Source organism: Talpa occidentalis, unplaced genomic scaffold, assembly GCF_014898055.3.
Source record: "Talpa occidentalis isolate TD23 unplaced genomic scaffold, MPIMG_talOcc4v2.1 talOcc4.5, whole genome shotgun sequence".
In the NCBI taxonomy this organism is placed as follows: Eukaryota; Metazoa; Chordata; class Mammalia; order Eulipotyphla; family Talpidae; genus Talpa; species Talpa occidentalis.
Window position 1 is genome coordinate 81,535,102 of NW_023604861.1, and position 17,232 is coordinate 81,552,333.

The following is a 17,232-nucleotide window of genomic DNA, read 5'->3' on the forward strand; positions in this document are numbered from 1 at the left end:
ATGTCTTACAAATTAATAAAAACGAAATGAACAAAGAACATTTTTTTAAAAGAAAAAGGATATGAAGAATACAAATCCCAAAAGAAATAAAAATGGCCAGTAAATATCTGCTTACAGTCTCTGACTTGGGCTGGGCAGAGAAAAGGGAAGTGGGGAGTGAGAGAAATAAAGTCTAGGTAGCTTTTTTGAAGGGCAATTGGGAAATATCTACCAAAATTATTCACATACACATATCTGATGATTCTGCAAATCTCTCAGAAGTATCACAAAGAAATTTAAAGGATATAAACAAAAATGTTGTTTCAAGATTATTTATATGCTGAAAAATTAATTAAGAACTTAAATATTCATCAAAGGGGACATTAAATATTATAGGTTACTGTTCTTCCATTAAAAAGCATGTTTGGGTTCATATTTATTGGTGTGATTTATTACTACTAATTCCCATAGGACATTTATAAAATAAATAACAAACTGTGTTACAGAAAGCCTTCTTTTAAAAAAGGCACTTGGCTAAATAAATTAGGATATATCCATATAAAGGAATTCAATACAAATATTTAAAAATTGTATTTTAGGAGTTTCTTTAATGATGTGGGGGAAATGAGCCAGTGAAAAAATTAAGTTTTATAATATAATTATATAGATGCACATTAAAGTCCTAAGCTGAGGCTGAAAATTATGTATTGTGGTGATATATTTTGGTGAGAGGGGATCTATAATTTTCATTACACTTGCAAATATACCGATAATCCTAGAAAGATTAAATGTCAGTAACAGACATCAAAGTGGTGTCCCTGTGCTATACGTTTCTGTAAATTACTAAGTTTTACATAATAAGTATGTGTAATTTTTATTAATAAAGGGGAAAAGTAGTTTTTTATTATTGCTTTTATAATTGTTTTAAAAAGCTCATTTAGGGGCCTCCCTGGTGGCACAAGGGGCTAAGCACCGCACTATGAAGCAATCCACAGCCTCTGCAGCATGAGTTCGATCCCCAGCTGGCCAGGGAGAAACCCACAGGGCGCAGCAGACCTCTCCTGTCTTGCCGGCTGCTCCCCTCCGCAGTGTATTTCAGTCAATTTGCCTGTTCTGTTTCCCACTCTGTCTCTGGTGGATCCTCTCACCCCCGCATCTCTGGCCTGTACCCCAGCTCTTGTATGCATAAATGGATAAATCTTTAAAAAAAATTCCCAAAGCTCTAATTTAAAAAATAAATAAATAAAAAAGTCTCATTTAAAAAGATACCTCCCTTTTCCTGTAAGTGTGTGTATAACACACATATGCAGTTCAGTAGAATCTCAGATGTAAGACAGAATATCTAATTCTTATAATTCCTCCAATCACTCCAAAGAACCTACACAATTACAAGAGATTTACAGAGTGGTGTTCCTCAAGTACAAATTTAGAAATATTTGCTTAAAACATGTCCACAAACTACCAGGAACACATCCTATATATTATAGCCAGGTCATTCTGTCATTTTAATTCATTTGATTAGGGTTTTCCTCTATTCCTATTTTTTTCCTCTTTAAATCTTTTGAATAAAGGAAAGCATAAGTTACCATCAGGATTTGGACTTCCCTGCCATGCAAGAGTTATCTGTGGAGTAAAAATAGCATGGAGGTAGCAACAATGAGCCTTGTGTTTCAGGTGTTGCCCATACTAACCGGTTCCAGCAGGAAACGAGGAAGTGGCAAAAGCATCACCTTGGGTTGGTTGAAAGCCTGGGATCAAACTCTCAGCTGAGCCCCCCAGCTTCTCAGGATGTTTGCCTAGAGGGGGAATACACCATTCAGTTCACCGAGAATCTCAAGGTGGACCCACAAATGTTGGAAGTGAAGGGCACCCTAGGCAATGATTTCTAGCCTTGACTTCTTTTACTGTATCATGGCAACACCTCAGCTATTGAAAGTCTTTGTCTAGTCCTTGCAATAACTGAGAGAACAGCTGAAAAAGGCAAGGAAGTTTTAAGAATCAAGAGACAAAAAAATCAGTTTTGCAAGAGCAAGATGAAAAAGTGTTCTGGCAGTTGGTTATACAGTAATGTGAATGTAATTAACACTACCGAACTGTACACTTAAAAACGGTTGATAGTAATTTTTATGGTCCTTATACTTTGCCAAAAAATTTAAACAAGTAAATGAAAAGCAACAAGAGACAGTCAGAGCTAAAGCCCTAACGCTTGAGCACATTACATAGGGTAGAATGCCTCTAGCCCTTAATCGTCATCTATTTATTTTTACATAATTCTAATGAATTTGGTGATGAGCATTCCAGGTTGAAAAGAGTTTAGCAGAACACATGATAAGAGTGTGGTGATGGCAATAGTGAAATGCCAGGAGAGACAGAGACAATAACAAAGAAGGCGAGAGGGCAAAATCATTATTAAATGTCTATTAAAAATAGACACAAGATTTTAAAACTTTGGGAATCTTGTTATGAAGTGCAAAAATACTACAGTTTTCTATTTATATTCTAGAACTTTTAAACTCTAAAACACTATCTGGTGTATGTAACAATGAAACAATTTGACAATCTGTTGTCAAATGAAGTTAAATCACATGCCCTCTTTTTTGTTTTAAAAGGTGAGAAAGTAATATAGCGTTTTAAAAGATATTCATAAAATAAGAGAGCTAAAATGCTTGGTCAAAGTTTCTATCAATCATTTGGTTCTAATCATTTCTTTACGCTGTGCTCTCATCTGCAGGGCCGTAGTCTTTATAAACTATATCATGTACAATTTTCCCAGATGTGTGTTGTTTGTTTACCAAAGTGTGTGTCCCCTGTTTTTGAAATTAGACTCTGAATTTTTATAGGCAGAAATGGCACCTTCTATTTATTTGATCTCTTCTCTGTAGCAAGTCAACAATGGTACAGAACTCTGATCACAGAAGAAAATTCAGTGCCCATGTAAGGGCAAACTCAAGAGCAAGTCATTTCAATTTTCTGGGATAACAAACCCACTTAAGACAAGGGAACTATCATGCTCCTCCAAGGAGTGACCATACTTGACACTATCATCCTGATCTATGCAATCTCTCCCTGCTGCCACAACAGATGAGAATTTCTGGAGGATAAAAAAACTTTAGTGACATGGTAAATGTATGTATCAATTTGCATGCATATTTTCAACTTAAGCCTTTGATGAAAAGACTGAACCAAGCTTATATTTTCACATGCATATCCCCCTAGAGATAAAGTTCAAATATCACAAATAGACACCAATTACTCACCTTCACCCAGTTTGGCAAAATCCTTATTTAGCAATTCTTCAGCTGTGAGTTTGGAGAAATTGTCATCATCAAATGGATTCCATGTAGAACCTTCTGATGGATTATAAACATTTTGCTGGGAGGTCCGAGGGGAGCCTGATGGAGTGGTGGTTGCAGACCTAGGTTGGTTCCCATCCCCGAGAAATAAAAAAACAAACAAAAGTTGAAAAGCGTCAACCTACTTTCTCTGTTTCAAGATCAAATTCTTTTCTGAATCAATCCATTATGTTCCATAATGTGTTTCTAAAAGGCCTTTCCACAGCAAATGAGCAGTTTCTACAGACACCCTTTCCACAGTGTGAAACAAAATTTCTCCCTCTTCTTCATGATTCACTTCCTCCCACAACTCCTTTAATTAATCTCTTGCTTGGATTTTTGGTCTTGACTGCAAGTTCTTTCAATTCAGGATCCCAAAGCAACCTATTCTAAGGCACATGCATCATGGGGTGACCACTGTAACAAGCACAATGACTGGCTGAGGAGGGGATGGACCTGAAGCCTAGTCAGGCTGCCTCCCATCTCTTAAGGTGTAGTAATCATAGGACTGAAAGGTCACCATCAGAGGTCATGATCACAATTAAAGAGAAATAAAGGAAGTCACTCTCTTGTGCTTCTAGGTATTGTTACCTAATTTTCTTCAAACATCTTTCTTAATACTGTTTGCATTTAGCTAATGATATAAAGATTTTAAAACTTTAGAATGCATGGTTCCAAGAAAACTGAGGGTGGAAAGTTGCATTCACTCAACAATCTCTCATTACACTCTGTCAGGCACAGAGTAAGTCACTGGATTTACAGAGGTTATGACACAGTTCTTGTCTTGAAGGAACTCACAGGCTATGTCACTAGATAACACAGATAATGATAATGTCATGTGACATGATCAAAAAAAAAAAAAAAAGCTCAGACAAAATTGTATTTGATACCAGAGGAAATACCAAAGGAAAGTGACTTCTGACATTCATGTTGATAAATACAGTAGCATTTCTGAGGTGGACAAAAAGGACAACAGCAGGGGCCTCCCTGGTGGCACAAGGGTTAAGTTGTAGCACTATGAAGCTATCAGAAGCCACTGCAGCACAGCATGAGTTCAATCCCGGACAGGGAGCTACCCTTGTGGAGCATCAGACCTCTCCTGTCTTGCTCCCCTCAGCAGTGTATTTCAGTCAATCTGCCTGTTCTGTTCTCTACTCTGTCTCTGGTGAATCTTCTCACCCCCTGCACCTCTGGCCTATACCCCAGCTCTTGTATACATAAATAAATCTTAAAAAAAAAAAAAAGGACAACAGCAGTTTGGGGAGATGGCGTAAGACAAAAGTGCCTGTGAAGATGGATATTGGTAAGTCCACCAACGTGACAAAACAGGTCTTTGTTAACCAGTGAGTTTAGATATTATCGCACAAGTAATGGGGAGCCAATGCAAGACCTTCAGTACATAGAGAATTGGTTAGATCAAGAATTTAGAAAACACTCTATATAAAGCATGCAATGGATAAGAAAAGGGAAACTAAAGTAAGTAGGAAATTGTTTCTTTAGAACAGTTTGTTCCACACACTACAGGCAAATTCAGTTTCTTATTAAACATAGTGCATACCACTACACATAATTCTACACAAAAAGCTACATACATATGCAAAGAGTCACACAGTAATGGCCTCTGGTAGCCCTCACTCACAAAAGTATGAAGGATAAATAGGAAGCACTACATACTTGGATTTATTAAGACTGGCCTCAGCTGCAGCTGCCTGGAGCAGCTGGGTTGATTTGCTGGCAGGAACCCCAAAGACTGCACTGTGGGTTACATCACTGAGAATCCGCCTGTGCCCAGCACGCTGGGTCTTGGGGGATGATGGAGGAGTGAGAGATCCGAGTTTCTGCCCCTGGACAGTAGGGGGTGGAGTTGTCTGAACCTTTGGCTGTTGTCTTCCTGGAGCTTGAATCTGCTGGGAAGAGTGATTAAAAAGTATTTCATAAAAGGTTGGAGGGGGGGGGGAAAAGGGGAGAAAGGAAAAACAAATGTACCAGTGTAACAAAAAATGCCACATGAGCATTAACATGGGACTAAATGGCTGAGTTTATCAATAATACTCAGAAGAAAATTAAAATAGATTTTGTGAACTTCAGAGCTGCAATTCTGGGACTGGTATCAATATGGTATTCATTTGGTACTTAGGTGTAAATTTCAATTTTCATCAGCAACAATATAAAGGGTCACCATACGCAATTCAACCAGAATATGACCACAGAAGCTATATCCAACTCTAAAGATCTAGGAGGTATCTTATCTTTCTGCTTTTGGGGTCACATAGGAACTCATTCAGAATGTCTCCAACAGGCAGGCTTTACACTTCTTCCGCCACAGTCAGAAGCTAATGAAGACATACCTCCTGGTAAAACACATTTGAACTGAAAGATTTCTGCTGAGAGATCCCTGATTCTCTAACACAGCTTAGACTACTAGTTAGGAATAAGTTAGACAGAATCCACTGTGATTAATAAGTGGTAGTGCTGGCTTTTTTGGTTGATTCTTTACTGGGGCAACCCCTGAGAAAATATACAGCATTGGGGCAGGAGGATTAATTTGTTCCAATCTTCAGTTTGGAAATGGTGCTGAAGATTCAGGTAAAGAATACAATAAGGGGAAAAAAAATTTAAAAGCCCTTGATGAAGACTGATTTAATAATACAAGTTCTCCTGTGATGTGGGTGTTTTTCTGAAGGCAGGACAAACTGTCATAGGAAAACAAAAAGGTGAGAATATCCTTGTGGCCACATGGTTAATCTTTAAGCATAAGTCATGATCTACAACGTGCTATGTCAAGAAAATGAACAAAAATAATGTTAAACCAGCCAACCTTTAATTCTATCAATCTAGAGATAAAATGATTTTGACTATTTAATGTCTTGGGTATTTACCTATCCCTTCCCACCAGGCCCTCATCTCCGATTAGAGCTGTCCCTCCGTGCTGCACCTTAGTTCCCACATTTTTGTGTGTTTCAAAGGGAGGCCCTGAGTGAGAGAGAGAAAGGAAACCAGAGTGTTTAGCTACTTGGGTCAGGATGCTGATAGCTTAGGAATTTCTGTACTTCTTTAGACTCAGACTTTGAATTTTACTGAGATAAGTTATATGCCTATGTGAATATCTAACTTATTCACCAATAGGGAATGATAGAATAGAAGGTTCTATGATCTATCAAACTTAGGTTAGAGGGTAAAGCAGCTGACCGCATCTCTGAGGGAGAAGCAGAGTGCTCTATAAAGAAGACTAGTGTTCCCGTCCCACAACTTCCTTCAGGGTCCAAGGTTACACCTGCAACAGTAACTATAGGAGACAGTTATTATAGCTCAGGACTTCTTTTCTGTACCACATGTCTCCTCATTCGAAGATGGGATTAGGAAGGAGGAGGAGGAGGAAGACAGACCACAGGGAAGCAAGACAGATTCAGATAGCTATCTTGTTAAAGATTTTTCTATAAGAGAAAATATATAATTATAAAAGGGAGTGCAATTCACATCAAGAAATATAAGAATACTGACAGAAGAGGAAAAAAACACCTAGACCTCCACTCCACCTCTCTAGTACAACAGTTCTTATCTCTTTTATATCTTTTGTCTTTTTTGAAGTACATACTTTCCCATCTTTCTTATGAGCATTTTCATACTGTTCATAAAAATCATATACCCATGATTTTTAATGGCTGGATGGCTGGGATCTTGAACAATTCAGGTTCTCGTTCTTTTGGCTATTTTTAAGATGGCAATAAATACCACTGGCGCACAGCCAACTTTATCTTTGCAGATTAATGTTTTAAGATACGGCAGAGTATTGTTTACATTCACTCACTTGCTTCTCTAGTTAAGTCTTGCCAAGGGTCACTGGAGGATGGGTCAGAGCTGGAAGCTCTATGCCTCCTGGCTGAAGCATGTTGTGCTCCTTCTCAGTCCCACAACCAACCAACCCTGAACAAAGTGCTCAGAGAATTTTTTCATCTAAGGAACAAGGAGATGGTTCATAATTCACTCCCAAGGAAGTGGGTACTTTTGTTCAGGGGCAGCAGAGGGGAACCTCTGAGAAGTAGTCAGTGGCAGTTAATCACTCCAAGACCCTGGAAGAGCATTTGCTATTATTACTCTTGAATCCAGGTCAGGATCCTCAGATTCTTGCCCCAGCTCTGCTGCTATGAGTCTGTGTGTCTTAGGTAATAACTTTCTAGTCTGGAGTTCAGGTTTTCATTCTATTAACTGAGAAAAGTTTACTAGATAATTGAGATCTCACCAAATTCAGATATCTACCTTGTTAAAGATTTTTCTATAAGATAAAATATATAATCATAAAAGGGAGTGCAATTTTTATATAGTACACTGTATCTCATACAATATTTTTTAAATTCTTTTTCCATAACCAAGAAAAAAATTTACCTGTTGTTAAAAATACAGAGTAGCTGTCTACCACAAGCCTGCAGGAAGACTGAGTTGTTTCAAAAATGAAGATGTAAAGACACTGAACACACTTAGCTTAGACTTAAAGTAAGACAATCTATTTAGAGCACTGTTTCCTTTTGAAGGGATGTAGGTTTTCTGGCTTAAGGCAGACAAGAAAACTATTAGAAATCAATCCTCGGAAAGATGGTTTACTTTACCTTTGTTCATCTAGTAGCTCTGGACTTTCCGGGGAATAAGAGAGTACCCGGGATACTCTATGTGCTGGGTACCTAAAATGCCTTTTTCTATCACTATAAAATTTTCTACAGAAAAACATGAGTAGAGAATTAAGAGAGCTTATCAGATCAAAGAACAATGTTCCCAAGGATGCTGAAAAAGTAGAGGTCAATCTGAGAGGATGTAGAGGTTCTGATGCTGTACTCAGCTAAGATCTAGAAGCGGACACGCCCAATTGACAAGAAGGCGCAAGCAATATTTACATGTTCTGGTGCCCAGAGGGATTAGGCAAATGGTCCTAGGCAAGCAGGCCCTTGAAGGGTGTTGCATGAGAGTTGGCTAGTAATGTCGTCCAAAAAAAAGAACAAATACAGGACTCAGAGTAAAAGGGAGGTCTCTCATAGGCTGGAAAGGTCATAGTGGTCAAACTGCCCCTTGAAGGGGGAAAAGGGACTAGTTTTAATCCTATCTAACTCCTTACCCACTCAATATGACACTGACAGAGAAAATAAACAGCTTTTTCTGCTGGTCTAATTTTAGAGTGATAAGAATATTTACCTTCAGCAACAGCCTAGAATGATTCTTTAAAAACCTGTCTTCTATAGACTACCTCATCTTGTTCTTAGATATATCAAGAAAAGATCAAATATTTCAGCCCAATCATGCAGAAAAGGCTTAGCCCTTATCTAAAGTGCCCCCTTGTAGTTGCTACACCCTCTTCCCACCCATTCCCTAGTCCTTTCTGCTTCTGTGCTGAGTCCTGGCTGATTCTTACTGCTGGCTCCTAGGCAGGGGGTGGCTGTGGGGCTGTGGCTGGCTGGGCCTGGGGCTGCTGTGCTGCTGCCACAGCGGTCTTCTGCTGCAAGGCAGTAGGCTGAGTCAGCAGCTGCTGTTGATGCAAGTTTGTGGCCAGCTGATGTTGCTGTTGTTGCTGCTGCTGCTGGTAGAAATTCTGTATCAGCTGCTATTGAAAGCTTCCCTGGGATACCACAGGGAACTGAGCAATTGCTGGTTGCTGGGTTGCCTGAAACTGGGCAGGACAAAGTGCAAGAAATGCAGAGTGAATAAAAGCCTGTCTGAGAATGATACTCCACAAAAGATGAACGTCTCACTAACAACTATGAAAAGAGCTGAGGCCAAAGGCAAGGACAGCTGGAAATAATTTAGTTTGGCCTAAAAACTCATGAGGGGAATCTCAAGGCATTAAAATGAACATAGTAGCACTTTACACTGTCAGGTTCCATTCACTATGCTGCCAGCACTATGCTGCCTTCTGCATTGTAGACTGGACTTCCAAGTAGCTTTATGTAGCTAGTCTGAGAGTATCCATCTGCCTTTGCATCTGAGACTCTACATACTAGAGTGTAACAGCAGCCCATAAAGGATCTCTGAGTCACAGAAGTAAACTCTCTTTAAAGGGATTCAGAAGTAGCCAAGATTAAAATGCTTTCCTAAACTCACAGTATAAAGCAATGATGACACTGAAAGGAATAATCTAAATATGAACCCAATGATTACATCATCTCAAGCCTTTCTGGAACTTATTTCCCAATAGCAATATCTGCTTTACTAAACACTCCCATCTTTAAACACTCAAAATATTCAGTATACTCTATCATACTTAATGATATTTTCTTATAATTTCCTGAAGATAGGGATACTCTTATATGTCTCTCTACTCCCCACTGTTAAAGACTGTGTAGTAGGTACATAAACAAAGCTCAAATAAGGGCTGATGAACAAAAATCAGTATCTTAAGCTCAAACATCCCAAATCCTGTTACAGGATTAACTGAGAAGATATTGTTTGCTTAATGGGGCAAAGTTAAAGGGTTAGTAAAGAAGAATTTTAATAAACAGTTGCCTGTAACAGCAAAATGCTAGAAACAAATAAATGTCTATCAACAACGGACTGACTAAATAAACTATATTTTATATATAGTTTATTATATATATTATAAATATATATTATAAACTGACATATTATATAGTACCATATATAGATATATACATATTTCATAAACATATATATATGTATGAAAAAAGGAACTCTAAATTGCAAACAGGAATGAGGGTATCTATATATATAGGATAGAGGGGATAAGAATTCTGCAGATTTAACTGTGAACTATGTAAATATTTTATATTTTCACAAAACAAAATTTAAAATCAATCAAAAGCAAAATAAAGCAAATAAACCTTTGTATTAAACTAGCAGCCATACTCCCTAGAGGAAAAAAAAAACTGTCCTGATCCTGAAGGTAAAAAAGAGCAAAGAAATCTTGAACTGTTTTCAATAACCACACTGGTACTGTTATCTTCATACTATAAATCAATTAAGTAATTATGTTAATGCTGTTAGGAATCACTATTTTCAGATGATAAAAATACAAATATAAAATCCAAGAAACTGTTAGGGGGAAATGATGTCCTGAGTTAATCCCATACAGGCTTTGTGGACCCCACCCCCACTCCAGACTAAAGCCATCAAGACATGGGGAAAGACAAATCCCATCACCACCAAGGGAGGGTGGCTGGGACCTGAGGGTGGAGTTGGGCAGCCAGGTTGGATATAAAAACCAAACACGTGGGCCTTGGGCTCTCTGGCTCGCGATCGCTCGCCTCCTGGCTTCACCGCTCCAGCCTGGCGGCCAACTCTGAGAGCGCCATTTTGGGATTCCTGATCAGCGGATTGGGTAGGACTCATTTAAAACTTTGTCTCCCACTTTTCTCCCAGAGCTGTACATTTCCTCATTTCCCCTTCCCTTGTAAATAAACCTTTTATTAACCTTTCACGTGTGCCTGCAGTAGAGCATTGATAAGTCCTTTAAGCGCGCGGGTGAGGACCCACAGTCAGGCACCCCGTTTTGTATCGGGGTTGCTCTACAACAAAACTAGTCAAAAATCTTGTAATTATGTTAGGGGGAAAAGGATGTCCTAAGCTAATTCCATACAGGCTTTGTGAACTCCACCCCCACTCCAGACCAAAGCCATCAGGACATTGGGAAAGACAAATCCCATCACCACCAAAGGGAAGGTTGCTGGAACCTGAGGATGGAGTTAAGCAGCCAGGCTTGGTATAAAACCAGACACATGGGCCTTGCGGGGGCCCTTTAGGCTCTCCGCCAGCTCTCGGCTCTTGGCCAGCTCTCAGAGTGCCATTGGGTTTCCAGGTCGGCGGATCGGGTAGGACGCATTTAAGACTTTATTTCCCTATTTTCTCCCTGTGTTGTACATTTCCTCATTTCCCCTTCCCGTGTAGATAAACCTTTTATTAACCTTTTGTATGTGCCTGCAATGGAGTATTAATAAGTCCCTTTTAAGAGCACGGGTAAGGACCCACAGCCAGGCAACCCGTTTTATATCGGGGCTGCCCTGTAACAATTACAAATCTGAAGTTGGAATAAAAATTTGAATTCATGGTATTCTTAACAAAACGTATTTCCTAACCATCCACTTAAAAGGTCTAAAAATAATAACAAGCGTACTAGGAAATGAGTACTCTAGCACCAAAACTGTAGTCTCTGAATTCTATTTCCAATTAACAGGAAACAGAGTTCCTTCCAGAAATGTCTCATTTCAGGTCAAGGGCAGAATAAGTATGGAACAGCTTGTAACCGTGAACAGTGGAAAACCATTAAAGACTACTGAGTCACAGTCAAAGGAGTCAGGAGCAAATTGAAGAGACTTCCACCAAATTGGGACAATCTGAACATCAAAACAAATTTTTAAAACTATAATGCATGGAAATATACCATATCAAATATGGTAAAATTCAAGGGTTCATAATAATAGCAAAACAAAATCTTCATTGGTCATCTTTGGATAACACTAGGAACAAATTCATTCTGAAAACTGATAAACAAAGTGAAAGAATCATGCATTTTTCCTATCACTTCTGTACAAACAGTACCTCAGGGTAACCAAATAGGTGATAAGAAAAGTTCTTCATAGAAAAATTCTAGCCCTTAGTGAAGAGTGATGCTAGAATATCACCATTTTGCCATGCCTAATGAATTAACGGATTTAGGAAATGATAAGCATTGGCTGCTAAGCTGGCAGGGAATATTAAATGAATGGATAAGACAGACAACACCAAACCCACTGATTGATGTTAATATTAATAAAAGAGAGGACAACCATCTATTGTATGTAATGCAATTGTGATACAATTGAAACAACAAAGTACTATCAAACGGAACTGAATATTGATTAAACCTTAAGAAATTCCTGTTTATACATGGGATGATGGAACATATTAAATGACACCATAAGGGTGCCATTAGCCAAATCCAGAATGTGGAAAATTTTATAGGACAAATGATCCAGTCATTTAAAAAAAAAAAAGTGACAAAGGGGAAGAGAAAAATACAGAGAAGGCACCTATAGATATGAGAACTAAAAAAAGATTAATCAATCACTATAAAATAATTATGTTCATAATAAGAAAAGGTAAAAAAATACATGAAAAAATAATGAAAGAAAAAAAGATATACCACAACTAAATATAACAGATGGACCTTGTCTGGACTCTCATGAAACAAGCCAACTTAAATTCTGCAACATCAGAAAGAGTTAAACCTACAGGACATTTTATAAAAATTAATATAATTGTGTTTTGGCATGATAGTGGTGCTATAGTTATAATAGGGGGAAAAGAGTTCATAAAATATATCTCCTTCCCTGAAGTTCCTCAATCATGTAAACAGTTCTCCTAACTGACAAGAAAGGTGAAAGGGGTTTGAGTGATCCAGTGACTGCACTACTATTCAAAGCTACCCTGTCTACATCTGTAAGAAATCATGTGTGGTGCTTATGGCTCTGTCTCCCCAGGGCTTCCCCAAGGAAGACAGCTATACTTAGTAGGCTTTTCACAGTGATGATTCAACTATGCAAAGCAGACCTTACCTGCTGAGCCTGGGGCTGCTGCTGCTGCTGCTGCTGCTGCTGCTGCTGCTGCTGCTGTTGCTGCTGCTGCTGCTGTTGCTGCTGCTGCTGCTGGTAATATGTGCCCACTGGCTGCTGGGATGGTGGTTGCTGTTGTTGCTGTTGTGGCTGCTGTGATGGTTGCTGCTGTGGCTGCTGCTGCTTGAGGAAAAGTTGCTGCTGGTGCTGGGGTGTGGCCTGGGCCTGAGTGGGCACACCCTGGGCCGGAGTGGAAGGTGTCTGCTGTGGGGTAGGTGGAGCTTGTGGCTGCTTGGGTTGAGGTTGACCAGAAGGGGCCTGGGGTTTTGGTTGGGGGTGACTGGCTAAAAGGCCAGGCTGATTGCTAGATCCTGCAATGAGAATAAACTCCATTTAATAGCTCAAAACTTTTCCAGACAAACACATCTTTCTTTTTTGCCAAAGCAACAAGAAAAGGAGTGATAATGATAAGGGGCTAGGGAGGAAGGGAAGGGCACCATATCTAGTATATGAAATTGCATATAGACACATAGCACAGGCTGCATGTACACACTATATAACTAATGATCTGTTTTCTTTAAACTAAAACTCTTATTTTGAACAGAGATTCCTGCCCTGATGATGCCCAAAGGAGTGCTGGACATTGAGGCCATCAGATGTGCAAGCGTCAAGATAAATGGGAGGCTGGTAACAAGTTCTGGGGGCTGAATGTGAAGAATACCAGAAACATCAACTGTAATGGGCTGTTCTGATGGGCTGTTTGCTTATGAATAACTGTCTTGTTTTTATATCATTATAAAAAGGCCAGCTCAGAATGCTATACCCAACATTCTTTCAGGTCAATGGCCAGTGATCTGAAAAATAAAAGTGTTTATAGATTCAATTCCTGTCACTGCTTATTGATGTTTTGGTAGTGACAGGCAGCAGAACCCAGAACTATTTCAGTAACAATAAATGAACAGATAATCCCAACACCCACAAGAGTCTCACTGTCTTTGTACCTGGAAGGCCCTTTCTGCTTTGTGCTAAATTATGTGCTTTATATAGTTCAAAACAAGTTCCAAGGTTTAGTAGTTGCCTCTTTCATAAAGCCGTCCCTTATTCACCATCCCATTAGTCAATTACTCCTTTAATCAGCAACCTTGAGTATCTAAATATCACCTCATTAGAAACAAATACCAAAATAAGGAGAGGTGACATATACTTTACGAGACAGAACATTTAAGAAACAACTCCCCTTTGACAAAAAGAGATGCAACTTTCTTCTTTAAAGGCAAAGACAAGTATATAAAATGAAGAGGTTGGTATTGGATGAATGTATTCATCCACAAAATCAAGGCCAAGGCTAGCAAAAAGAGAGACGACAGACACCAGTGGTCTTTGAAATCCCTCACAGAATTCAATGAGCCATCCCCCTCCAACAACCAAGCCCCCACCCCTTTCCCAGTCATGGGCCATACAACTACAATGGCAGCTCAGCTTCAAGGAAACCCATTATTTTTTTTTATTTAAATATTTTATTTTATATAATTCTTACATCTTTTTTCATCTTTGCACAATGTATGCATTTTTGTTTTGGTTATATTCCCCACACAATTGCACCTCCCCCCTTATTTTGACTCTAGTCCATCCTTTCCCCACTCCTCCCCCCCTCCGTAGTGTGTCTCTGGTTTATAGTGCTTGTTGATTTTGATTTTTACTTTGTATTGATTAATCTTTTTCCTGGTCTCTTATTTAGGTTTTCTAAATTCCTGCTATGAGTGAGACCATCCGGTATTTTTCTTTTTTCTTTCTGACTTATTTCGCTGAGCATGATCCCTTCCAGCGCCATCCATGTTGCTGCAAACTGCATGTGTTTATCTTTTTTGATTGCTGAGTAATATTCCATTGTGTATATGCACCACATCTTCTTGATCCAGTCATCTATTTTTGGGCTTTTGGGATGCTTCCATAGCTTAGCTATTATAAATAGTGCTGCTATAAACATGAGGGTGCAGGTGCCCTTTGGAATTACTGTTTCTGTGTCATTTGGGTAAATACCTAGGAGAGGAATTGCTGGATCATATGGAAGCTCTATGTTTAATAGTTTAAGAAATCTCCACACAGCTTTCCATAGTGGCTGGACCAGTTTGCAATCCCACCAGCAGTGCAGGAGAGTTCCTTTTTCTCCACAACCTCACCAACATTTGCTGTTGCTAGTTTTTTTAATATGTGCCATTCTCACTGGTGTGAGATGGTATCTCATTGTAGTTTTGATTTGCATTTCCCTGATTACAAGTGATGTTGAACATTTTTTCATATGCCTGTTGGCCATTTGCATTTCTTCTTCAGAGAAGTTTCTTTTTGCTCTTCTGCCCATTTTTTGACTGGATTATTTTCTTTGTTTTGTTGAGTCTCATCAGCTCTTTGTAGATTTTTGTGATCAGTCCTTTATCGTTAGTGTTGTGTGTAAAAATGTTCTCCCAGTCGGTGTGGTTTCTCTTTGTTTTTGTTATTGTCTCTTTTGCTGTGCAGAAGCTCTTTAATTTGATGTAGTCCCAGCTGTTTATCTTTGCCTTCACTATCACTGCTTTGGGTGATGTGTCTGTAAAGATGTCTTTGATGTGCATATCATGTAGCGTTTCGCCTATATTTCCTTCTATGTATTTTATGGTTTCAGGTCTTATGTCTAGTTCTTTAATCCATTTTGAGTTGGTTTTTGTGCATGGTGTGAGGTAGTGGTCAAGCTTCATTCTTTTGCATGTAGCGACCCAGTTTTCCCAGCACCATTTATTGAACAAACTTTCTTTGCTTCAGTGCATATTCTTTGCTCCTTTGTCAAATATTAGTTGACCATAAATCTGTGGGAAAGCCATTATTTTTTATGGCCTCTAAATTCCATTCCTGGAGCAAAACCAGATTTTCCAGGACTTCTCTATTATCCAGGATAACAAAGAGTTATAGCAAGTTTTAAACAATCTAGTTAACTGACCTGCGGCCTGAGGGGGAGGTTGAACTGTGGCCCTCTTTCGAGGTGTAAGGGCTGGCTGGATAGGAAGGATTCCTGGGTTCGGCTGAGTCTGCCCAGCCTTAGGCCTCTGACGGGGTGCAATTGAAGTCTCTGTGGTGGGAATGGGATCTGTCAGTCTAGAAAAGGGATTTATAAAAAGAAAGTAAAGATTCATGTTAATGTGCGGAAAAACAGTAGAGGAGTAGACAGAGTATATGTTGAATTAGCTTTCTCTTCCACATTCATCCAAACCTTCTAGATCTACTTCACTGGTATTTCCCAGAAGGTGTCCCACAGTATATTATGTATTAATAGCTGTGAGGGATAAAGACTGTGTGGGAAAGTGTCAACATATTGATCAAAATATATTGAGCAGATTTCTTTGCATGTGTGTATATGTATGGAGAAACTCAAATGCAGCACTATATAGAACGCAGTGTTTCTCAAATTTATTGTTCAGTTATCTCAAACTTATTTGATCCTGGATCCTTTTACCTAATAACTCCTAGGATTTCCCAGAATACACTTTTCGGTGATGATGCAAAGAGGGATTTGGAGCAGGTGGTTTGCAGATGTAGAGGGAACGCAAACTTGGTTAGAACTCTCAAAATGACCTCTCTACAATAAAAAGCATTTTAATGAGTGAATCCAATAAAGCAACTAGAAGGAATAATTAAAGTAGAAGATTTGCAGAGTATGACAGGAGCTCCAGGTCCTTAAACAGACATTTTTGAATTTTTTTCCCATACACACACATCCAGCACAAAAGTCACATTGCCCAGGCCCTCATCTTCAGGGTAACCATGTGTCTGTGTTCTAGTCTCACATAAGGGCTAAGCAGATTGTTTTGAAAAAATCTTGAGAAATAAGTGTGTATGCCCTTTATCTCTCTTTTTTACTGGCTACTCTTTAACCTGCTACTCGGAGCAGGGATGTTGCCATCTTGGTCCATAAGGCAATGACCACAACCATAAGGGTAGTAGAATGGTTAACTTGAAGAAGCCTGGGCACCTAAGGGCTTTGTGGAGCATAACAGCCATATCAGCCTGGGCTACTAACTTCAAGACTTGTTTACTTATGAGGAAAAAAAAAATAAGCCACTGTCATTTTGGATTTAATCACTCACAGCCAAATCTAGTCCAAATCAACACAGGGAGGACTGCTGTGTGATCTGCTTTCTCTCTGTGATGGTACAAAAGTCCAGATGGTAACTTCCTTCATATAGAGCAGTCCAGGTGGCTAGCTACCACCTAACTCAGATCAGAGCGATTGCCCTTTGAAAATGCACTTCAGGGAGTATAGCTAAGATGAAGGCCAAAATAAACAAGCTTCAGGATATTTCCAAAATATGTCTAGCACAATCTCTATGAAATGTAAAATAGGAATCAAAGAGATGGTTCCAAGG

General features: G+C 39.1%; 1 protein-coding gene across 6 annotated transcripts in view; it reads right to left on the reverse strand.

The window, feature by feature from the left end:
* The window catches only part of AAK1 (AP2 associated kinase 1), a 177,269-nt gene that overhangs the window by 34,117 nt on the left and 125,920 nt on the right, over positions 1–17,232 (reverse strand). For 5 of the 6 annotated variants that reach the window (XM_054701690.1, XM_054701691.1, XM_054701689.1 and 2 more), the window contains exons 11-15: positions 15,810–15,964; positions 12,842–13,209; positions 4,986–5,218; positions 3,237–3,394; positions 1,671–1,775 (exon numbers count right to left, since the gene is read on the reverse strand). In XM_054701690.1, coding sequence (XP_054557665.1) covers positions 1,671–1,775; positions 3,237–3,394; positions 4,986–5,218; positions 12,842–13,209; positions 15,810–15,964 — 1,019 coding nt within the window. The remainder of the gene's footprint in view (positions 1–1,670; positions 1,776–3,236; positions 3,395–4,985; positions 5,219–12,841; positions 13,210–15,809; positions 15,965–17,232) is intronic. The other variant, XM_054701693.1, reaches the window with a different exon arrangement.